At 37.0% G+C, this 26,158-nt stretch overlaps 1 protein-coding gene across 1 annotated transcript in view; it reads right to left on the bottom strand.

Moving 5' to 3' along the window:
- The window catches only part of LOC150097802 (cell adhesion molecule Dscam2-like), a 208,031-nt gene that overhangs the window by 9,052 nt on the left and 172,821 nt on the right, over nt 1-26,158 (bottom strand). Inside the window, exon 13 of the mRNA XM_090407344.1 lies at nt 12,762-12,947. Coding sequence (XP_090263470.1) covers nt 12,762-12,947 — 186 coding nt within the window. The remainder of the gene's footprint in view (nt 1-12,761; nt 12,948-26,158) is intronic.

Raw genomic sequence — 26,158 nt, 5'->3', positions numbered from 1 at the left:
AATTATAACATTTGTAATGCCATCAAAAACACTGTTGATTCTTGGGAGGAAGTGAAGCAATCAACAATTAAAGGGGTGTAGAACAAACTGTGTCCTCAATTCTGTGATGATTTTCGCAGCTTCACAGAAGAAGACATCGCGAAGCCAGAAAAGCTGTGGTGGATAGTAGCAATGCACTGCAATTGGGCATCAATGAAAAAGATGTCATTGCTAGAGTCCCATTCACAAGAATTAACCAATGAAGACCTTGGAGATAGATAAGCAGCAGTTAATACAAACACGAGAACATGAAGAATCAGAAGATCCAGAGCCACGAAAGTTTAGGACAAAAGAATTAGTTGAAGCCTTTCATCTCATCGAAGCAGGATTTGCTATACTTGAGGAGCAAGATCCTAACATTCAGAGGTTTACAAAGTTTTACCGTGCAGTTCATGAGAACATCAGCTTCTACAAGGCTGATGTTCTCACTAACTTGCTGATGAAAAAAAAAGAAAAAGATGGTGCAAACAACCGTAGATACCTTTTTCAAGAAACCAACTTCAGTGGTAAGCTCCCTTCCTCCAGAAACAGAATCAAATCCTGATTCTCCAGCACCAGGTCCATCCACCATTTTTGTCGTCATCATCTTCCAATTAATGTTAGCCTACTTCTTTCCTCAAAAATGCCACTTCCAGTAAGCTAGACATTGATGCAACCTTTAATATTCTTTTTTGAAATTTCTCCTATCTAAACTTTTTGTATAAGTTTTTTTTTTTTTTTTATGTTCTGCTTGTTTGAATTAAAAGAAAGAGCACAATAGTTTCTGTAACTTATTATTATAGTACAGGGATATTATTATTATAACAGTCTTACATTGTATTATTATTGTCACATATGAGCCATTATAGTATTGTTATTATTATTACTACCACATATGCGCTGTTCATCAAGAATTTGTATGTAACTCAGAGATCCAACTTAAAGACGTTCTCAGGAACGTATCTCGTTTGTAACCCGGGGACTGCCTGTATTTATATACATTGGGTGATTTTTAAAAGATCAAACTATTTTGGTCATCCACAAAATGAAAAATATTTACATAAACTCTACAAAAGATAGGAAATTTGTTATTGCAGAATGCTAGATGTTATACCATCATCTATGTTCAATATGACTTATATATCAATGTGCTGAAGTTTTAAGTTGCAAGTTGTAAAGAAAATATTCCAATGTTTGCACTGACAAAAAAAAATTGATCCCCATCTTGTGGATTTTTCTAAAACGAATTTTTTTAATGTGAATCCAACCACTCTACCATTTGTGAATGAACTAAGAGTTAGTTAATTCAGCTATGCTACTCTAGATACCAAACATGGAACTTTTTCTAGCCACTTCAGGCCTATGGTAAGCAAGGAGGGTGGTCTCACACAAGGCAATGAAGACTGTCTACCACCTAAAGACAATGAAACAATTTGTATCACAATGAAATTTGAACCTGCACCTGTTGGTTGGAGAATGTGTCCACTATCCACTTGACCAGTCAGGATGGTTGACTGGTGTAGCAAATATATATTCGGGGAAAAAAATATTATCTTAATAGAATTATTCATATACTTGGTTCCAGTTTACCAAATCACTCTGACCTTTTTCATTATCTGTCTTTTGAAGTTTGATCGTTTAAAGTCAAATATCCAAATAATAGGTTCATCTTTCTTGGGGTTCAACATTCACAACTCAGATTGGCTTCCCATCTTCAGTTCCAATGATCAAGCAGGAAGAGACACAAATATATTTCCTGTGAATAACAATCTTTTGCAAATTGCAAACATTTCTGATCTCTTCTTAACTAGTTTTTGATTCCAAATATACTGTGGATGTTGGCTCTTCTCTTGGTAACTCAGACTATAACTTTCCAAAAGAACAATTTAACAAAAAAAGTTTTGATGAAACCTCTTGATGAAAACTACTGAAATCTTGGTTTTCCAAGGTTTCAGTAGCAGTTTGCCAATGCGGTCCATGTAAAGAATTCAGGATGTTGCAAACAGCTCAAAACAAACTTCAGCCTTCCACTCAGCTTACACTACAGCATACACCTGCTGCAAAAAAACAAATTAGATTCTGAAGGTGCACATGCAGAAAACTTATCTTCTGTTGAATTGCAGTCAAAATTACTTTTGGTCCCTTACCAAGGCTACTACTGGGAGAAACTTCTACCAATCCACATTTCCACCACTCACACCCAGATGGTACTATTGTAACATTACCCAAAGACAAGGGTGACCTCCTGACCTGACATCATTCAGAAGAATTCTGAACAACCTGGATACCAGAAATTCTTCTGGTCTAGATGGTACTGCTCAAATTGCACGTCGAAAGTAGATAAAAGCTAACAATCAAACTACTGTTCCCATTGCACTCATCTCAGTTCAATCGAAAACAACACTCATAACTGGAAGCCCAACAGTTAATCTGTGACTCTCAATATGGATTCTATTGAGACTCCCAATCCACAGCAGATCTCTTTGCCAATATCACCCATCTATAACACATAAACTACAGAAAAGTATGGTAAAACCCATATGGCTCACAAGACATTTTATTATTTAAATGGATCTGATAATAAAAACCTATTTAGAAAATCACCATCTGATCTAAGGTCATTCACTGTCCCATGGTGGATGGCCTCCTTCCTTCAGATCCCCCCCCCCCCCCAATTCCGAAGTACCACATCATGGCTCATTTCTTCCTGTTCATAAATGACTCTCTATCACTAACTCAAGTTACAACAAGATCTTACATAACCAATGGCTTAAAGTGATCTTGCAATATGCTATTGGGGTGAAGATAACCTTTGTAAAATTTGCAACCAAAACAATCTTGTCATGTTTCACCTTGCCCTTACTCTGATAATATTGAGATCTGCATGGAACATTTATCTCTTTTTGGACAACTTATTCCCATAATCTTTCCTTTTCAAAAGCACATCACATCCATAGACTTCTCTTTATCTCAAAAAAATTAGGTATCCTTTTCTCCTCAAGACATTATTCTCACCTGTACAACTCCTGACATCTATAAATCCCATATCTGCCATAATTTGAACACAGTGATTTGATTAAAAGTTCATCTCTCTCTCTCACAAACATTCTGTTTCTTTAGAGATATTTTCACTGGCACTGTTTTGCTGTCATTTTTTTTTTTTTTTTTTTTTTTTAATGTTCTTTCCACCCATGAGAGGTTATTAGTACTACAGTACATATGTATCATGGGAGGCCAAAGGATTTTTTTTTTTTTTTTTTTTCATTTTCATCATAATCAAAATCCTGACATGAACCCTCAAGGGGTGTACAGGATATGATAGTACTACATGAAAAATTTACATCATTACTAACTTCCTATCTACAATTTTCCTCCAAATCAGTCTGTCACTTGTCAAGACTCCAATGTTATCAATTATCAGATCTCATATTTCTATCATCTAAGGCACATTTTACTGTGTCCATCCACCTATATCTCGGTCTTCCTCTAGGTCGTTTTCCTGCCACGTTGGCAGAGAACACTTGTTTTGCTAATCTTTCCTCTCCCATTCTATTTAAGTGACCATACCACCAGAGATTAGCTCTGCTAACGCATTCCTGGATGCTGACAATGTCAAGTTTTTTCCTAATATCCTCGTTTTTAATATGATACTGCCATTGATGCCATCTGTTCACAACTCTAATCTTTCTCAGGACTCTCATATCTGCGGTCTCTAGTCTTTGGTCAAGTGTTTTACTTCTGACACAGCTCTCAGATCCATAAGTTAAAACTGGTTTGAACACTGTCTTGTATACAGCTAATTTAGTGTTCCGACTAATTTCTTTCTTATTCCATAAGAATTTATTCAATTGACTTCCCACCATACCAGCTTTGTTGATTCTGTTGTCTATTTCTATATTTAATTTACCATCTTCACTAAAAATCATGCCTAAGTAACTGAAATGTTTTACTTGTTCCACAGGTTCCTCGTTCACAACACAGTTGACATTTTCAACGATTCTACCTATTTTCATTGTCTTTGTCTTTTTAATGCTCACCTTCATACTATATCTATTACAACAGTTATTCAATTTAGTCAGGGACTCTTGCCAACTTGTAGCAGAGTTATTTAGAAGTATAACATCATCCGCATAAAGCGAAGAGCTAATATTAACATCTCTAATTCTGATATCATGTTTAATACCACTTTCCTTCATAATGTGATCCATATAGATAATGAATGACAGAGGGGATCATGTACATCCTTGTCTCACACCAGATTTAACATTAAACCATCTTCCTGTACTTCCTTCAATTCTAACTGCCGACTTACAACTCAAATATAGACTAAGTATTGCTTGATATAATGCCACATTGACACCGTATAACTGTAGTGTATTGAATAGCTTCTCTCTTGGCACCTTGTCATATGCCTTTTCCAGATCAACAAAACTTAAATACAGATCTCTGTTATATTCCATTCCCATGCTTTCTCACCTATTTGTCGTAAAGTGAAGAGCTAATCCTGATAGCTTCTATTTGGCCTGAATCAAGCTTGTTCTTCACCAAGCTTTTCTTCCACAATTCTTCTCAACCGTTTCTCAAGTATACTTGCATAGATCTTGCCAGGAACACTCAGTAGGGAAATACCTCTGTAATCTTCACATTCAGTTTTATTTCCCTTTTTATATTTGGGTACTATTACAGCTCTACTCCAATCATCAGGAATTTGTCCCTCTGTCCAGGCTTTCTGAACCATGCAGTGCAGCCACTGTAAGACTTTTATACCACCATACTTCAGCATTTCTGGTCGAATATCATCTACTCCTGCTGCTTTTCCACATTTCAAGCCTTTGATGGCTTTTTCTACTTCAAGTATGGATATGTATTCCAGACTGCATGCCTGGTCAGTGTTTTTTTTTATCACTGTGCTGTCATCACTGCTTGTTTCATTTAGCAATTATTCGAAGTAATTACTTCCTACTCCAAGGATATCTTTTTCTCCTGTTTTCATGTCAATGTTTATCATCTCTAACTCCTTTTACAGCACTCTTTCCTCCATTTCTAAGCTTCTTGAACAACCTCCAGAATATCTTACCACCTTCTTGATATTTATTTTCTATGTTCTTGCCAAAGTCCTCCCATGACTTTTGTTTAGCTAGTTTTACACAGTGTTTAGCAATCTTACATTTGTCTCTGTATTGTCTAAGAGCAAAAGCTGACTTATTTGCCAGGAACTTTTGATATGCTTTCTTCTTTTCCTTCACTGCCTCTTTAACTTCTTGTGTCCACCATGGAGTTCTGATTTTTCTATCGTTGCAGACAACCTAACCACATGCCTCTCTGGCTGAATCAATCAGGGTTTTCTTCAAGTCTTGCCACTGAATCTCCAAGGTTTGGTTCCTGTTCTCAAACTATTTCATTTTTTCTTCAATAATCTTTGTGTATTTTAGTCTACAGTTCACATCTGAGAGCTGCTCAACTTTTATTCGCTTTAAAACTTTCTTACATGTTATTCTTTTCAATACGAAATTCAATTTTATCCTGCTGAAGACTAAATAGTGATCGCTTGCAATTTCAAATCCTCTGTACACTCTGGTGTTCTGCACCAGGGAGAAAACATCACTATCAACAATAACATAGTCAATGAGATCTTATTCCTCCCTCTTCTCTCCATGTGAATTTGTGCACATTTTTATGTTGGAACAAGATGTTAGAAATAACCAGTCCATGACTTGAGCAGAAATCTAACAAGTATTTGCCATTATTATTGGCTTTGCTCTTTTCTCCAAATTTTCCTAAAATATTTTTGTATGTCTGACAATCATTTCTTACTCTGCTATTTATATCCCTGACAAGGACCAACTTTTCTTTTTCATTGTGTCAGTTGCTTTTTCTAAAGCATCAAAAAATTCCTCCACTTCTACCTTAGTAGAACCTGCTGTGGGACCATAGGCACAAATAACTCTCATTGTCCAATTCCCCATTGTGATATTTACCCACATTACTCTACTTGAGACTGTCTGCCATTCAAGAAGATTAGCCTCGTATTTTGTGTTGAATACTATGGCTACTCCTTCTTTTCCTTGATTGTCATTGCCTGAATATAACATTTTGTATTTATTGCGCAGAAAGATCTTGCCAGTTTTTGTCTTTTTTGTTTCAGTCACCCCTATTATGTCGATCTGGTACTTATCTAATTTCTCTGCTAACTCCATTTCTTTGCAATTCAGGCTTCCTATGTTGATAGTACCGATCTTTAACTCTGGTGATGTTGAGTTGGGGTGTGCTTTCAGATTTGTTCCAGTAGCTGACTTTTCGCTGTTCGCTCTGGTGAAAACAACGGGGGCCTTGTTTAACCGGGCTACGCCCCAGCCGGCATGAAATTTTGTCATGTTGTACCATCATTTTCTATATTGGTTTAAGCCAATAAGAATACAATTTGGTCGGCTAAATCCCAAATTGCGAGCCCATCCTCGTTCGTTCAGTATCTAGGTAGATACCCAACAGTTTGCACCACGAGAAGGTGAGGATTGGACATTAGGTCAGAAGCCCTGGTCGGTTCTCCACATTCCTTTAAAGGCTATGTGAAGGTTTCCTCTCAGTTATAGAGCTTTGACCCTTAAGCACTCCATTTTCATCGATTTTATAATTTTTTTGTAATTTTTTATTTATTTTTACAGTTCAGAAACCCTGCTATAGAGGATAAACATGGCAACTTTTTCAAGTGACTTCAAACTTCCAATAAGCAGAGCCATGGTCTGACATCAGGCAATGAAATCTCTCGCCTAAAGACAATCACAAACATCTGAACCTGTGACCTGCTGCTTGGAAAGTGGTTACACTAACCACTCAGCCCACCTGGCTGGTGATGTCTGTCATCTGCCACCATTTCTCTTCTTTCCCTGAAGCCCATACGAGCAATGGCCAAGCCATATCCATGTGCTGCCCAATTACAAGCATACTGAATCTACTTCTCATCCTCATCTTTTATTCCATCTACCTCTGTGCTTTGGAACAGTCATCCCACACAGTTTTCTCCAAGAACTGCAATTTCTGTTTGTTCAAAATTTAGGCTTACCAAATTTGTTTGTCTCAAGCCAGAACATTTTTAGGGCATTTTAAGACTGGTTTGATAGTGGCTACAGTGAAAACTAGCTTTATGTTGGCCATGTTCAAACGTTCTTTTATGTCAGAAAGCATAACATGATAAACTAAAAATCAGACAAACATTGTATACACTTAACTCTATCAGCTGAGCTGCAACGTTTTTTCACGAATGCAATTTTTTTTTTTGTAATTCATTGTTAAATTTACAACTCTTTTTTGTCACTGTGACTATAATTGAAATTGAAATTTAAAAAAAAAAATAATTAAAACTCATGGAAATATACTATGGATAAAAGAATTCCAGTGCAATTAGAAATGACAGCAGTTAGAACTAAAGGAAGTACAGGAAGATAGGCTGACAAAAATCAGGTATAAGACAAGAATGGACACTATCTCCACTATCATTATCTATATTAATCACATTATGTAAGAAAATGGTATTAAACCCAATCAAAATTGGAGATGTTAATCAACTCATTTTACAAACACAACATTCTAAATCTTACATAAATCCAGTAAAAGTTTGCTGACTTTTGTAACTAAACTGAATAACTGCATAAACACAATTGAACTGAATAACAAATTTGGAATGAAAATCAGCAATAACAAGATGAAAACTATGAAAACAGGCAGGAACTTTGAAATATCAAGTGCATCCTAAATAGAGAGCCTAGAGAACAAATAAAATATTTCAGCTCTTCAGAAATTTTTAGTGAGGATGGCAAAATAAACATAGAAAGAGACAATAGAATAGGTGAGCTGGTATTGGGTGAGGAGTCAAAAGAATAAATTTATGTAGAAGAGACATATTTATCAAAACACTAAAATTGCTGTATACAAGACAGTGTTGAAACAAACTTTAACTTATGTATATAAAAGCTGGATTGGAAGTAGATGACAGATTATCAAACGTCCCACAGACATGAGGATTTTGAGAAAAATTAGAGGAGTGAACAGATGGCATGAACTATTATTATTATAGGGGCCACTTGCATGGAGTTCGAAGACTCATCGTGAGAAACCCAATCTGTCCACACAATCTATTGTGCCTCTGCTTTAACCGATTAACAGACAAAGCACTCACAACTGACTCTGGCAACCTATTCCACTCATTCACAACTCTCCAAGAAAAAAATCTAGTCATCACATCCCTACTAACCACACCTTTATTCAACTTCAAGGGACGAACCCTTTTTCTGGTCCCTCTACCCAAGTACTGAAACAAAGCACTTACAACTGACTCTGGCAACCTATTCCACCCTGCATCTATCGTATATAACCCTTTAAGCAACTTAAATGTTTCTATCATATCCCCCTCTTTTTTTCTCCTATCAACCAACTCCTGCAATCCACACACCTTCAGTCTATCTTCATGGGGAACATTTCATGGGCCACTCACCATTTTGGTCACTCGCCTCTGAATCCTCTCCATCACTTCCTCATCCCCAAGAAACCTCAGGGGACCAAGCTTGAGCCCAGTATCCAGATGTGGACATATCAAGGTTTTATAAAGAGGAATGACAAACCTTAGTAATATGTCCTCTAAACTTTAACCCTGTCTACCACCAACCCCTTAATCTAGCTTTATCTATTTTCATGAGTATAGAGCCATCAATGTGATATACGGCTTGTAATCTATTTATCCCAAAATGCATAACTTTACATTTCTCAACATTAAACTGACACCCATTAACTTTTGCCCATACTGACAGCCTATTTAAATTGCCCTAAAAGCTCCTTATTGGCTTGATTAACTATTACTCTACCTAATTTCACATCATCAGCAAACAATTGAATGGCAGAATTATATCAAAAATAAAGATATTAGGATGAATGACACCTGTTAACTTTTGCCCATATTGACAGCCTATTTAAATTGTCCTGCAAGCTCCTCACATCATCTTGATTAACTATTACTCTACCTAATTTTGCATCATCAACAAACAACTGAAATCGCAAAATCATATCAAAAAAAGATATTAGGAAGAATCATTCATTTCCTGTTCTGTTCAAGTGAGCAATACCACCTAGATTAGTTTTGCCACACATTTAGGAATGAGTGAGCAGGACTAATCTAAGTTAGTACTGGCCACACAACAAAACAGGAGACACAGGCCAGTAAAACTGGTGTTTGGTGCAAGGATGATAGAAAAACAACCTAGGCTAAGACCAAGATCTATGTGAATTGATGCAGTTCAAAATCCTGACAAAAATCTGATTAATCTGAAAAGAAGATTGTTGATAGAAGATACGAGGCGGTCTGAAAAGTTCTCGGCCTCGACCACAGATGGCAACACTTTCAACAAGATTTTTTTTTCTAAGTTGGTATATCTGTCATAAGCATCACTGTGAAATTGCAAGTCATTCTATCAAGTAGTTTGTTTTATACAACTGTCTGAAGCAAAAGTGTTGTCTGTATATCTCTTGAAATGGATAAAATTGAGTATCGTGAGGTTACGCCAAAAGAGATTCATTTGAAGTTCATAAAAGTTTATCGGCACTCTTCTCTTTCGTTTTCGATAATTAAGAAATGGGCGCTGCCTAGTTTAAACTTGGCAGTACCAACCTTGAAGATGATCCACATGAAGGATGCCCAAAAAGTGTAACACCACCAGAAATCATTGATCAAGTGCTCGATATGATACTGGATGACTGGCGAGTCAAAGTGCATGAAATTGCTGAGACTATAGGCATTTCAAAAGAACGTGTAGGATATATTTTGCAAAAAGAATTGCAAATGAAAAAGCTTTGCACAAGATGGGTGCCATGGTCGCTAAAAGCAGATCTAACAAGAATAAAACTGATTTTGTGCATCGATTTATTATTATGGATGAGACTTCGATTCACCATTACACACCAGAATCCAAACAGCAGTCAAAATAGTGGACAGAAGCTAGTCGTTCAGTGCCAAAAGTTGGTTCCATCAGTAGGAAAGGTCATGGTATTGGTGTTTTCAGATGCTAAAGGCATTTCGTTTATTAATTATCATGAAAAGAGTAAAACAATAACAGGGGAACATTATTCCGATCTTCTAACCAGACTGGACGAAAAATTTCATGAGAAAAGACCCAGTTTGCAGAAGAAAAAAAATCATCTTTCACCAGGACAATACACACACAAAGGTGTTTTGGCAATGGGAAAATTAAGGGATCTGCACTATGAATTGTTGGAACATAGATCCTATTCCCCACATTTGACTACCTCTGACTTCTATCTCTTCCCAAAACTAAAACTCTTCCTTGATGGGCAGCATTTTTCTTCAAATCAAGAGGTGATTGCAGCTGTAGAGGGGTATTTTGCAGTTCTTATTGAAAACCACTACAGTGACAGGATAATGGTGCTGGAGCATTGCTGGAATAAATGTATTAGTCTTAAGGGAGATTATGTTGAAAAATAAAAATAATTTTGAAATTATAAATTAGGGGCACCGTAAATAACTCCATCAATGGGCCCGCTATCCGTTTGGGGAGGTGTTTAGGGAACGGAAATGGCAACGACAATGGCACCAGACTATGGCTTCAGGCAATTGGAACATTTTCTCTCTGACAGGGAAGGAGTTGGAACTGGTCGAGGAAGCCAAGCGCTACCAGCTAGACTAGTCGGGCTTTCTTCGACCAAGAGGAGAGGCTCTGGAACTGTCAACCTGGATAAGGGGTGGAAGCTCTACTACTCTGGTGTGAGTCCGACAATGTCTGCTCAGGTGGGTGTGGGGATACTCACAAGCCCCCAGCTATCAGACTGTGTTGCTGAGTGGATCCCATTGGGGGATGGGTATGTGTGTTAAGGCTTCAGATGATAAACCATGATTTGGTTGTGGTGCAAGCCTATGCACCTAATCTGGAGTCAGAATACTCTGCCTTCCTAGAGGAAGTGGATGCTGCTTTTGACAGGGTGGCAGACATGGGATCAGTCCTGCTAATGGGTGACTTCAATGCACATGTTGGAACAGATGACCAGACATGGAGGTGTGTGGTTGGGAGGAACGGCGCCCCTGATCTTAACGCGAATGGGTTGAAATTATTGGACTTCTGCTGTACTAACAGCTTGTCCATAATGAATACCTTCTTCAAGCACCGATAAGTCCATAAGTATACCTAGTACAGGGATATACTAGAACAAAGGTCTCTGATTGACTTCTTTATAGTCTCAGCAGACCTATTTTCCTCAGTGTTGGACGTTTATGTGAGAAGAGGGAGAGGCAGAACTGTCAACTGACCACCACCTTGTTGTGTGCACTCTACAGCTTCAGAAACTAGATGCTACCATCAACCAGCGTTGATGGTAGCATCTGGCCTAAGCAGCTATACCACGTGAAATGGGAGGCATTGGAAAATGAGGCTGTGAGGAAGAATTTTGCAGATAACATTTCCTACAGGTTCAAAGAGATTCCCAAGCATATTGCAGATGTTAAGGAGGAGTGGAAGCTATTCAGAACAGCTGTCACTGCCTCTGCACTCTCATGCTGTGGCAGAAAGCGGCTCGGCATGGCAATGGGCATTGAGAAAAGGACACCTTGGTGGAACCAAGAAGTCCAAAAAAACTGTCCGGGCAAAAAAGGAGTCCTATCTAACATGGCTTAGGGTCAGGTCACCTGAGATGCATTTGCGGTATGCTGAGGCACGAAAAGCTGCTGCTGAGGCAGTAAAGACAGCAAAGTAGAAGGCTTGGGAATCCTTTGGAGAAAGATTAGACTCATCTTATGCAAATGCAAACAAAGTATTCTGGCAGACCATCCGCCGCCTTCGAGGGAGGAAATCGTGCACAACATATTACATAATAATGTAAACTTTATCATGTAGTACTATAACGGTACACCTACTGACACTGGAATAACAATGTACATATCAGGAATTTGATGAAAATAATTTTTGCATGCATGTGTGCTGCTGCCATCGATGAAAGGACGTAAACTTATGGTACATTAGCACTATGGATGGGCTAGGAAACGAAATGAGTGAGCAGGACTAATCTAAGGTAGTATTGGCCATAACAAAACAGGAGAGGTAAGCTAGCAAAACAGGTGTTTGATGGAAAGATGATAGGAACACAAACCAGGCTGGGACCAAGATCTATGTGAATTGATGCAGTTCAAAATCCTGACAAATATCTGATTAATCTGAAAAGACTGTTGATAGAAGATAAATTATAATGTAAACTGTATCATGCAGTACTATCAGAGTATCCAGTAGGCCTATTGAGGATAAATATCAGGAATTTGTTGAAAATAATTTTTGCATGCATGTGTGCAGTGCTGTCCATAAAAGGTTGCAAACTTATAGTATATTAATACTGTGAATGAGCTAGAATTTTGTTTATTTTTCAGAAATGTTAATATTTTTTGTATTTATTTATTTAATTTTCACAACTTAGTCACAAGACCAAACATGCTTTTTCAAAGCCACTTCAGGCCTTCAAAAAAGAGGGGTAGCAGTCTCACAAGAGGTGATGGCATTCATTTCACAGAAGAATCTGCAGCTAGCTGAATTGGGGGGGGGGGGGGGGTTTAGCTACTAAGGTTGGCATGTTTGGTTCTTTTGCTGAATACTGTATATAAAATGAAGAGAATTCTTAATATGACTGAATTAACTGCTTTAATTTGTAATTCAGCTTTTCAGTTACCCTGATATTCTTAAATTTATTTTAATATAATTTACCTGTATATGGTGTAGGAGGTGGTAGTGGAGGTAGCCGCTTACTTTGCACATACAGACAGGCTACAGCTACAACAATGACTATTATCACAGCAGACACTGACACTGGAATAACAATGTACAAAATCTGGTTGACTGTTTCTCTGTTTGTTACACCAACAGAATGTGTAGGAGGTGTTGGTGTATCGCCTATATGAGAAAAAAAAATTTAAATAGGTTTTCTTCTTAGATATAAAAAAAATTCATTATAGAAAAATAAAAAAAAATAAACAAACATATAATGTAACAACCATGTTCCACTGTAAAATTGTGGGACAAGTTTTTTTCAATACAACAGCAAAAAATATAACAATAATTTCTTTAAATTATTGATTAAATTTAATATATTAATTAATATAAATAGCAAACATAAACAAATACAATGAGTGTAAGACACACTAAATTTGTTGCATCACTTGATTTATACCATAGTTTGTGTTTTAAATATCATTTTGTTTCAGTGCTTATAAAACTCACAACTAATTGCATGGGGATAACACAAAAGTAATGCTTTATGTTTGAGTAATATATAAAGCTGTCTACTGCACAGAAGAAAGTGTTAAACATCAATGAGTCCTATCATAGTGAGTGAACACAATTCAGAATGATGGCTGTCATAGATGTATGAAGCAGAGATTGGTCTTTACTAATATTATTATTATTACGTGCAACTCCAAGGAGTCCTTAAGACTCATTGAGGAAGGCCCTAAACATCATGTCAAGAACTATTCAGTATTTGCACAGTACCTATTACACTTTGCTTGGAACTCATTCAGTCATGGCATCCACAACAGACTCTGGCAACCTATTCCACTCATTCACCACTCTCCAAGCAAAAAACCTAGTTCTAACACCCTTACTAATTACACTTACTCAGTTTTCATAGATGGCCCTAGTTCTCTCATCACCTGTTCTGAAAAATTTCCTCTGAACTGATCTGTAAAAATCCCTCAGTAATTTGAATGTCTCAATCATATCACACCTTGTCTGCCTATCAATCAGTTTCTGTAACCCAGAAATTTTCAACCTGTTCTCATAAGGTTCATTCCGTGGACCTGCTACCATCTTGATCACTCGTCTCTGGATCCTCTCCACCTCCTCTTCATAACCAAGAAACCTGGCACCCAGATCTGTGCACAGTAGTGAAGATGGGATCCTATTAAGGCTTGATAAAGAGGAACAATAACCTGCTTGTCTCTACTTGTCAAAGTATTCTTCAGTAACCAAGTGATCTGATGAGCTGCTTTAGCCACTTTTGCTATGTGCTCCCTAAACTTTAACTCCCTATCCACTAACACTCCCAAGTCTTGGGCTTTGTCAATTCCTAGAGTACAGTTCCACCAATGTGGTATACTGCTGATAATCTTTTCACCCCAAAATGTATAACCTTACACTTTGCCACATTAAAGTGGCATTCATTCTTCTTTGCCCAGTCTGCCAATCGATCCAAATCATACTGCAAAATTTTGACGTGTGTATTAACTATTACTCTACCCAACTTTGCATCATCAGCAAATAGCTGAACAGTTCCTCTCAGATCCTTTCCTATATCATTAATGAGCAAACTAAATAGCAGTGATCCAAGAACAGAACCCTGTGGCACACCACTAGTCACAGGCCTTCATTTGGACTCTACTCATGAATAAACTACTCCCTGATATCTCTCCATCAATCACCCTCCTATCCATCTCACCAACCCTATATCCATCCCCCATGTGCTGCAGTTTACTGATTAGAATTCCATGTGGTATCCTGTAAAAAGGCTTTTGCAAAGTCAAGCAGTATCACTGTAAACTCTTCACAAAACTATGGAAAGGGGGGAGGGGGTAAGCATGGTTTTGTATCCCATTTCCCATGTATCCATTATCATATTTTGTTCTTGCCCAACTTATCAAATACTTTGACAATGACCCCTGATATGCTGATTGGTCTGTAATTTGCTACATCAGTCTTCGAGCCTCCTTTATGCAACAGAACTATTTTCCCCTGTTTCCACCCTCTCGGGACTAACCGAGCTGAGATTGAGATTAAACAATATGGTCAAGAGCACTTCTTTGCTGCTTATGTAAAAATCGAGCTGGTATTCCATCCAATCCCACAGCTGTATTCACATTAAGGTTCTGTAATGTGTTATTCATCTCCATTTCATTCACCTCAGTTCTTATATAAGCCATCAGTTTCCTCATTCCTGCAATATCACCATCTGGATGACATACTCTTGCAAAGTGTTCACTTAGTAATTCTACTATTTTGAATGATTCAGTTACCTTCCTACCATCAGCATTCATTAAAATCATTCTGCTGTATACATTCTTTCTTTTACTTGCAGCATATCGAAAGAACTGTTTGGGATTCTCTTTAGTCTGCATTGTTAACCTCTTTTCATAATCTATTTTGCACTTCTTACCACACTAGTTACCTTCTGGCCTGTGCCTTGTACTGTTCGTGTGCCTGCAGGCCACCTTTCTCCTTAAATTCCCTCTGCAATTTTTTTTTTTCAGCTCCAGCTTGATGGTGTTATTCATCCATTTAACTCCCACTTGATTTACTCTCCTGACTCTAGGTATGCAGTCAGCCATTACCTCCGTCAAACACTCCTTTACCACTTCCCATGCATTATCAACATCCAGCCCTTGCAGTCTTATATGCCATGACACCGATCCAAGCAATCTCATAAGCTTGTCATACTTATCAGACCGGCAATTCCACATATACCTTCTTAAATGAAAATTCCACTACAGATACAACCAAAGGAGAACTTAATGCAGAAAATTATACAACAGAAGCTGCAATTATTTGGACATATCTACAGAATGAGTGAGGATCAGAAGATAAAGATGTTCATATGTTTGGTATTATGGATGGTATAAATAGAAGAGGTAGGTATAAATAGAAGAACTTTGTTCAGTGCACAATGTCACAGAAACTGTGACATTGTGCACTGAACAAAGAAAGGTGAAAGAAGATAGTGAAAGAGGCATCGGATAACAATGGGCAGTGTTTCCATGGTTCATGATGATGATGAACTGCATAAAATCTATCACTTCCTTCCTCCCATATGCCCTCTCCTCCTCCTCCTTCCAATCAATGTTTCCACAGTTGAAATCCCCCATAATAATTATCTGTCCTCCACTCATTGAGTCTATTTTCCAATGCATACTATCTCCATCATCTTTTCTGTCCCCTGGTCTATAACAGCATCCAACAGTCAATCTCACACCAGATAGCCTCAAATTGTTATTTTCACTGTCCTGCAGCCGAACTTCTACTCTCATTGGTTGCAGTTCATTAGCTATTGTCAATAAGACTCCTCTCCCCATTCTTTTCTCTCTATCCTTCCTGAACACACTATATCCTTCACCTTCTATCCTATTCCACTAACTATATCATCTTCTTTTAGCCATGTTTCACTAATGCCAATAACCTTTGGCCGAGATGAGCCAACCAATGCCAAAAATTCCTCCTGCTTGTTCCTAATGCTGCTGGCATTAGTATACATAAAGTGCCTTAGACCCACCCCCTATCTTGATGTTTTATACTAACTATCCCATTCTGGTCTGTTACCAGTGGTACTAACTTAGATATATTATACACATTCTTACACCAACTGCCTCACTTATTTATTTATTTGTATGTGGTTTCCCCCCCCCCCATTCCTCCACCGGCCCTCTGGACTGGTTGAGCCCTTCTAGTGAGTAAGTATGTATGCTATGACTGTAGATCTGTGTGTGTGTGTGTGTGTTCGCTGGCTGGTTTGCCTGTTCTGAGAGAGATGAAAAACCAGAGTTTCCAGGCGAAAAAACGCGACAGGCTAACTCACCTTTAGTCAAAAGAAGCCAGATAAAGGTTCCTCATATCATAGATGGGAATAGAACCCAGGTGTTTCCAACTAAAGGGATTCATCTATACTAATTGAGCTATGGAGGCTCACTGCCTCACTGATGTCTGCATATTCATTCAACAGCTTACCCCCCTCCCAAGCTTATATGTTTCATTCATATCCCCTCCTCCTCCTACTCATGATGCTTTGCAATTTACATTCTCTCAATCTATTCCACATTCCAAAGACCGTTGACCACCTTTGTGAATATTATCTGGACCCCTTCTAACATATCCTCATCACTACAAAAATCCGGTGACCAAATCTGCACACAATAATCCATATGATTATTGCGTGCAGACCTAAAACCTGATCAATCAAGGCCCTATACAATGGCATCATTACCTCCCTACGTCTGCATCACTGCCATATTCCGATGTGATGCCTTCGCAACCTGTGCAACATGGTCCCTGAATTTCAGGTCCTTGTCCACCACCACTCCCAGAGTGCTCATCTCCCTACCTCCTTTAACGTTTCCCATTCAAGTGTATATTTTGTATCCCATCATTGCTTGCGAAATTTCAAAACCTTACGATTTTTCGACATTGAGCTGACAGTTCTAAATTATAAAAAGCAAGCCAGAAAAGTCACAAATGCTGTACGGAAAGCTAAGTCTGAGCATGAAAAAAAAACTGGCTCTGCAATCTAAAGACACCAAAAAGAATTCTATCATTATGCTGCAAGAAAAGAAAAGTGAATATGAAAGAATAACTCTACTGAATACATATGGTGTCCATTTGGCTAAATGCTATGAACCTGGTATATGCAACATTGTGCTCACTGCTACCTCTTCACTGGATGAAGAAACTCAGGTGCATGATGAGGAGGTACCAGAAGCTGTTGCACAAATTGAATAAGAATTTGGCAATAAGGAGTGATGGGATATCATATCAGGAGGGATGCTAAAATGGTGTTCAAATGAACTGGCTATTCCTTTGATCAGGCTATATAATTTCACTCTCAGAACAGGGAAGATTCTACAGGAGTGGAAAGAATGTGTGGTAATCCTATTGCACAAGGGTGGTGCAAAGATTGATGTATTCAACCACTGACCGATCAATCTCTCTTGAGTAGTGGTGAATATTCTGGAAAAGTTTATTATGATATGAAGGGTCATGTTTGAGCAACTTGCTCACACTGTATAATATTATCATTGAGGTAGACAAGGGGAAATGGCTATACCACAGGCAACATACAGTTATTTGCTAATGATACAAAGATAGATAGGATAATCAGAAATGTAGTTGATGTACAGTATGATTTGAATAGGCTGCAATTGTGTGATATATGAAAATGGATGTCAGTTCAATATCAGTTAATATAAAGTTATGTACTATGGCATGATTATACATCCAATAATTTGATTGAGACTCTCACTTCTGAATAAGTCATACTAAATTTCAGTTGATAGAATTTTTTTTTTTTTTATGGAGTGGGGAAGAACAAGAGGGTATTCTTGAAAGTTGAGAATAAATGCCATCAAGAAGGCAGTGAGAGCAACATTTTTCTCTCATGGAATGCTGCGTGATTGGAATAGATTGCCAATTGTGATTATGCTAGAAGAAACTGATCAAGGCTAGAGATCTTGGAGTGTTAGTAGATAGGAAGTTACAAACTGAAACAAACTTTACCACATAAAGATAAGGATGTCATTTTCTCTCTTTACACGGCTTTGATAAGATCTCACTTAGACTACTGTGTGCAGCTCTGGTCTCCTGATTTCCGTGGTGATTCTGATATAGCACAGAGAGAGAGAGAGGTAAAAATGACTGTGGAATGCTGATGATGAAGACACAGTGAGAATTTGTGGACTGAGCAGAAAGAGGATTGATTTGATTCAGACTCTCAAACTTCTGAATAGGTCATACAGAATTTCAGTTGATGGAATTTTTTTTTATTTATGGAGGGTATTCTTGGAAGTTGCAATTACTTTTACAAAATATTTAAAAATAACAGGTGTAATTAACTCCATATTTAAACCAAACCTAGTTCAAAACAAACCAGACTAAAAAGTATACAATACATTAGCCCTACCAGTCTTATTGTATGGAAGTGAAATCCAGACAATAAAATAAAAAGACAAACATTAATAACAGCAGAAATGAAGTTTATGAGAAAAACTGCAAAATATACTCTATTTGATCTCAAAAGAAACAAAGAAATTATGAAAGAATTAAACAAGAACCAGTAATAGAAAAAATTAAAAAATATAAACATAAATGGATGGAAAAAAAACAAACCAGACTAAAAAGTATACAATACATTAGCCCTACCAGTCTTATTGTATGGAAGTGAAATCCAGACAATAAAATAAAAAGACAAACATTAATAACAGCAGAAATGAAGTTTATGAGAAAAACTGCAAAATATACTCTATTTGATCTCAAAAGAAACAAAGAAATTATGAAAGAATTAAACAAGAACCAGTAATAGAAAATTTTAAAAAATATAAACATAAATGGATGGAACACATTCAAATAATGAAAATAGAAAGATTACCAAAACAAGCCTTAAAGTTTCAGAAAAAGAAAACCAAGAAAACTAGGCCTAAATCCTTGATATGAATGATGATGATGATGATGATTCTTGGAAGTTGAGAATGAATGCCATCAAGAAGGCGGTGAAAGCAACATTTTTCTCTCATATTTCATAACTTACATTTCTCTCACAATTGATAACTTCAAAACATTTTTCTTTCTATAAGAAACACTTCATAAATATCTGCTATCGAGTTCCAAAAATCCTAATTTCTCACACAACAGTTTTAACACAAAGGTGTACTCACCACATACATATTTCACAAATATCATACTTTAAATTTTTGTTTCAGCGATGAAGTAAGAAAAATGAGCTACCATTACATGTAATTGTTATGGTACTTTACTTGAAAACAGAATCTTGCACATGCCAAGCTAAAGATTCTTCAACAGACTAATGGGTTTAAATTTCTTATATTTCTGGTATCAAATTAATCCTTAATCCCACATATTTTCCTAACAACAATTTCTCATCTGTTACCATCTACAAAAGACAAACTGTCATCGCTATCTTCAGCTGGTGTTTGTCAGATATCTTGTTAATGTAATTTTATACACTTTGGTCAGACAGGTTTTTCTGATGTTCATAGAAAAATTTATGAACATCAGTATTATACTGAATATGTGAAACTTCAAAAGTTTGGTAAGACACAGCACGGTACTGACACTAAATGCAGTGTCCTACTCATCTTCTCCATAGAAGGATTTTTAAATACAAATGCCTTTTCAAAGAAAGTGGGAAGTTCTTTTACATCATCCTAACCTGAGTCGGAATAACTGCCTCTTTCCAAAAAGTTTGGGAAATTCTCATTTTATGTAAACATCAAAAATAGTTTATCATCATCAAATTCCTGACATGTACCCTCAATGGGTGTACAGGATATGAGAGTACTATATGAAAAATTTACATCATTACTAACTTCCTATCTACAATTTTCCTCCAAATCAGTCTGTTACTTGTCAAGACTCCAACATTATCAGATCTTATATTTCTATCGTCTAAGGCACTTTGTACCGTATCAATCCACCTATATCTTGGTCTTCCTCTGGGTCGTTTTCCTGCCGACCTGGCAGAGAACACTTGTTTTGCTAATCTTTCTTCGCCAATTCTGTTTAAGTGACCATACTACCTGAAATTAGCTCTGCTAATGCATTCCTGGATGCCGAAAATGTCAAGTTCTTTCCTAATATCCTCGTTTTTAATATGATATTTTCATTGATGCATCTGTTCACACCTCTAATCTTTTTCAGGACTCTCATATCTGCGGTCTCTAGTCTTTAGTCAAGTGACTAAACTTGACTTGACTGAACTTCTGACCCAGCTCTCAGATCCATAAGTTAAAACTGGTTTGAACACTGTCTTATATACAGCTAATTTAGTGTTCCGACTAATTTCTCTCTTATTCCATATGAATTTATTCAATTGACTTCCTACCATACCAGCTTTGCTGATTCTGTTGTCTATTGCTATATTTAATTTACCATCTTCACTAAAAATCGTGCCTAAGTAGCTGAAATGTTTTACTTGTCCCACAGGTTCCCCGTTCACAACGCAGTTGACATTTTCAACAATTCTACCTATTTTCATTGTCTTTGACTTTTTAATGCTCACATTCATACAATATCTATTACAAGAGTTATTGAATTTAGTCAGAAGATTATTTAGAAGTATAAGTTCGTCTGCATAAAGCAAAAAGCTGACATTAACATCTCCAATTCTGATATCATGTTTAATACCACTTTCCATCATAATGTGATCCATATAGATAATGAATAACAGAGGGGATAATGTACATCCTTGTCTCACACCAGATTTAACATTAAACCATCTTCCTGTACTTCCTTCAATTCTGACTGCTGACTTACAACTCAAATAAAGACTAAGAATTGCTTGATATAATGCCCCATTGACACCATATAACTGTAGCATATTGAATAGCTTCTCTCTTGGTCATATGCCTTTTTCAGGTTGACAAAACTTAAATACAGATCTTTGTTATATTCTCATGTTTTCTCAACTATTTGACATAAAGTGAAGATCTGATCTTCACAGCCTCTATTTGGCCTGAATCCAGCTTGTTCTTCACCAAGCTTTTCTTCCACAATTCTTCTCAACCATTTCTCAAGTATACTTGCATAGATCTTGCCAGGAACACTCAGTAGCGAAATACCTCTGTAATCCTCACATTCAGTTTTATTTCCCTTTTTATATTTGAGTACTATTACAGCTCTACTCCAATCATCGGTAATTCGTCCCTCTGTCCAGGCTTTCTGAACCATGTAGTGCAGCCATTGTAAGACTTTTATACCACCATACTTCAGCATTTCTGGTCAAATATCATCTACTCCTGCTGCCTTCCAACATTTCAAGCCTTTGATGGCTTTTTCTACTTCAAGTATGGATATGTATTCCAGACTGCATGCCTGGTCAGTGTTTTTTTTTATCACTGTGCTGTCATCACTGCTTGTTTCATTTAGCAAATTTTCAAAGTAATTACTCCATACTTCAAGGATATCTTTTTCTCCTGTTTTCATGTCAATGTTTATCATCTCTAACTCCTTTTACAGCACTCTTTCCTCCATTTCTAAGCTTCTTGAACAACCTCCTGAATATCTTACCACCTTCTTGATATTTATTTTCTATGTTCTTGCCAAAGTCCTCCCATGACTTTTGTTTAGCTAGTTTTACACAGTGTTTAGTTTTCTTACATTTGTCTCTGTATTGTCTAAGAGCAAAAGCTGACTTATTTGCCGGGAACTTTTGATATGCTTTCTTCTTTTCCTTCACTGTCTCTTTAACTTCTTGTGTCCACCATGGAGTTCTGATTTTTCTATCCTTGCAGACAACTTCACCCCATGCCTCTCTGGCTGAATCAATCAGGGTTTTCTTCAAGTCTTGCCACTGAATCTCCAAGGTTTGGTTACTGTTCTCAAACTCTTTCATTTTTTTTTCAATAATCTTTGTGTATTGTAGTCTACAGTTCACATCTGAGAGCTGCTCAACTTTTATTCGCTTTAAAACTTTCTTACATGTTATTCTTTTCAATACAAAATTCCATTTTATCCTGCTCAAGACTAAATAGTGATCACTTCCAATTTCAAATCCTCTGGACACTCTGGTGTCCTGCACCAGGGAGAAAACATCACTATCAACAATAGCATAGTCAATGAGACTTTTCTTATTCCGTGCCTCTTCTCTTGTGAATTTGTGCACATTTTTATGTTGGAACATGGTGTTAGTAATAACCAGTCCATGTCCTGAGCAGAAATCCAACATGTATTTGCCATTATTATTAGCTTTGCTCTTTTCTCCAAATTTTCCCAAAATATTTTTGTATGTCTGACAATCATTCTCTAACAAACACCAACTTTTCCTTTTTCATTGTGTCAGTTGCTTTTTCTAAAGCATCAAAAAATTCCTCCACATCTACCTTAGTAGAACCTGCTGTGGGAATAAGCACAAATAAGTCTCACTGTCCAATTCCCCATTGTGATATTTGCCCACATCACTCTACTTGAGACTGCCTGCTATTCAAGAAGATTAGCCTCGTATTTTGTGTTGAATACTATGGCTACTCCTTCTTTTCCTTGATTGTCAGATCCCGAATATAACATTTTGTATTTATTGCTCAGAAAGATCTCACCAGTTTTTGTCTTTTTTGTTTCAGTTACCCCTATCATGTCGATCTGGTACTTATCTAATTCCTCAGCTAGCTCCATTTCTTTGCCATTCAGGCTTCCTATGTTGATAGTACCGATCTTTAACTCTGGTGATGTTGAGTTGGGGTGTGCTTTCAGATTTGTTCCAGTAGCTGACTTTTCTCTGTTCACCCTGGTTCCCTGGCGAAAACAACGGGGGCCTTGTTTAACCGGGCTATGCCCCAGCCGGCATGAAATTTTGTCATGTTGTACCATCATTTTCTATATTGGTTTAAGTCAATAAGAATACAATTTGGTCGGCTAAATCCCAAAAATGCCAGCCCATCTTCCTTCATTCAGTATCCAGGTAAATACCCAACAGGGTGCACCATGAGAAGATGAAGATTGAACATTAGGTCAGAAGCCCTGGTCGGCTCTCCGCATTCCTTTAAAGGCTATGTGGAGGTCTCCTTTCAGTTATACAGCTTTGACCCTTAAGCACCCCTCAAAAATAGTTTTAATATCAATATTAATTTCTAGCAATCATTTTTAATGAGTAAACTCACTGTTGTATGTACCCTGTATTCCTGTTCTTGAATTTGCTTGTTGTTTCTACACACTGATGATGTACTGTTATTTTCAGTAAGAAATATTAGTACTTTCCTTAAAGTTTATTACTGTGGTTATCGTGTAATTTTAATGCTCTTAGAATTTAGAGCACTAAATGAAACCATTAAATGTGGTAATTTTTAACCTAACATAAATAGGGAAAGGTAAAAACACAAACATGAATAAAACAGTATTGAACTTTTATTCAGCAATATTATTATATATATATAAACTAATAGTTTTTCCTAGTGTGAGACAAGGATGGACATTATCCCCTCTGTTATTCATTATCTATGTGGAACACATTATGAAGGAAAGTAGTATTAAACATGATATCAGAATTGGAGATGTTAATGTCAGCTCTTTGCTTTATGTGGATGATGTTATACTTCTAAATAAATCCGCTACAAGTTTGCATGAGTACCTGACTAAATTGAATAACTGTTGTAATAGATATGGTATGAAGGTGAGCATTAAAAAGACAAAGACAATGAAAATAGGTAGAATTGTTGAAAATGTTAACTGTGTTGTGAAAGGGGAACCTATGGAAGCTGTGTCAGAAGTAAAATACTTGACCAAAGACTAGAGACCGCAGATATGAGAGTACTGAGAAAGATTAGAGGCGTGAACAGATGGCATCAATGGCAATATGATATTAAAAACGAGGATGTTAGGAAACAACTTGATATTTTCGGCATCCAGAATGCATTAGCAGAGCTAATCTTAGGTGGTATGGTCACTTAAACAGAATGGGCAAGGAAAGATTAGCAAAACAAGCGTTCTCCACCAGGTTGGCAGGAAATCGACCCAGAGGAAGACCAAGATATAGGTGGATTGATACAGTACAATGTGCCTTAGACGATAGAAATATAGGATCTGTTAATAATAATATTAGAGTCTTGACAAGCGATAGACTGATATGGAGGAAAATTGTAGATAGGAAGTTAGTAATGATGTAAAATTTTCATGTAGTACTATCATATCCTGTACACCCCTTGAGGGTACATGTCAGGAATTTGATGATGATGATGATGATGATGATGATGAAACTAATAGTTTTACATTTTTAATGAAGGGCCAGGCTAAGTGTCTTCTGAGAGCTTGAAAGGTTTCATGGCTACATCTTAAAGATGTAGTCACGAAAAGTTGACTGTAATTTTACTTTTTTTGCTCTTAGTAGCAATATGTTGTTTCCATAACACCCCATCCCTAGCTTTAGATCCTCACTGATAATCTGGATAATTTTCTAAGAATTAGTCCATAATTTGCATGATTGTTATGATGCTTTTAATAAGAAAGTGTGTAATAAGTTGTCTTTGTCATCTTTGAAATTAGAGGCTGAAGATTCTGCCTGAACCTTTTGCTCTGTCAATTCTCAAAGATCATCATTATTCAGACTCTAGCCACATGGGACAGCAGTGATTCCTCAACATCCTCTTCATTAACATCTTCCAGTCCTGCTTCATTAGCCAAGTAGAAAATGTTATGAATGATTGATTCTTCTTCTTGGTCCAAATTCTTGCATATTTCAGGCAATATTTTTTTCCACGCTATTTTGATGTCATTTTTAGCATTCATGATGTGATCTCTCCAGAACTGCTTAATGGATTGTTAATAGAAAGGGGGATAGTAAATCCCTTTATGTTTTTATAGCCGGGTACGAAACTCGGATCGATATCCATCGAAATCCATAGAGTTTCATGCCAAAAAAACTATCGGTGAAATCCAAGTGTAAATGATCACTTGGTTAGTACAACACCAGGGCAACTCCATGCAAAGGTGGAGCAAGCTCCGTCACTAACTTTAATATTCTCTCATAATGTAAAACCTAGCTCCTAAGAGATGTATATATTGTTTTACATTATGAGAAGAGGTCACTACCCAGACCGGTTTCAACCTTTTTTGAGGTCTCATCAGTGAGTAGGTAGACCTGGAATATCAAGGTTTTAAGTGAACACGAACTTACATACCTCTGCTATCGAATTGCCAAAGTGGTGTACTTCTATATTAATTGTTAATTACTAATTTAATAAGCCAAAGGGCTATTTTACCGACAAAATTGTTAATAGAAAGGGGGATAGTAAATCCCTTTATGTTTTTATAGCCGGGTACAAAACTTTGGCTTATTAAATTAGTAATTAACAATTAATATAGAAGTACACCACTTTGGCAATTCGATAGCAGAGGTATGTAAGTTCGTGTTCACTTAAAACCTTGATATTCCAGGTCTACCTACTCACTGATGAGAACTCAAAAAAGGTTGAAACCGGTCTGGGTAGTGACCTCTTCTCATAATGTAAAACAATATATACATCTCTTAGGAGCTGGGTTTTACATTATGAGAGAATATTAAAGTTAGTGACGGAGCTTGCTCCACCTTTGCATGGAGTTGCCCTGGTGTTGTACTAACCAAGTGATCATTTACACTTGGGTTTCGCAGATAGTTTTTTCGGCATGAAACTCTATGGATTTCGATGGATATCGATCCGAGTTTCGTACCCGGCTATAAAAACATAAAGGGATTTACTATCCCCCTTTCTATTAACAATTTTGCCGGTAAAATAGCCCTTTGGCTTATTAAATTAGTGCTTAATGGATTGTTTATCTTTGTTATCTGTTTTCCCTACAAGTTGCTTGACTATGAGGTGGAGATAGTATGCCTTGAAATTTGATTACCACCTGATCCATACATTGTA

The sequence above is a fragment of the Typopeltis vanoorti genome, chromosome 17 (genome assembly GCF_054136105.1).
Source record: "Typopeltis vanoorti isolate ZY-2024b chromosome 17, IOZ_Tvanoo_1.0, whole genome shotgun sequence".
NCBI lineage: Eukaryota > Metazoa > Arthropoda > Arachnida > Uropygi > Thelyphonidae > Typopeltis > Typopeltis vanoorti.
The sequence above is the reverse complement of the archived record's forward strand: the minus strand, read 5'-3'. Positions and strand labels throughout refer to the sequence as shown.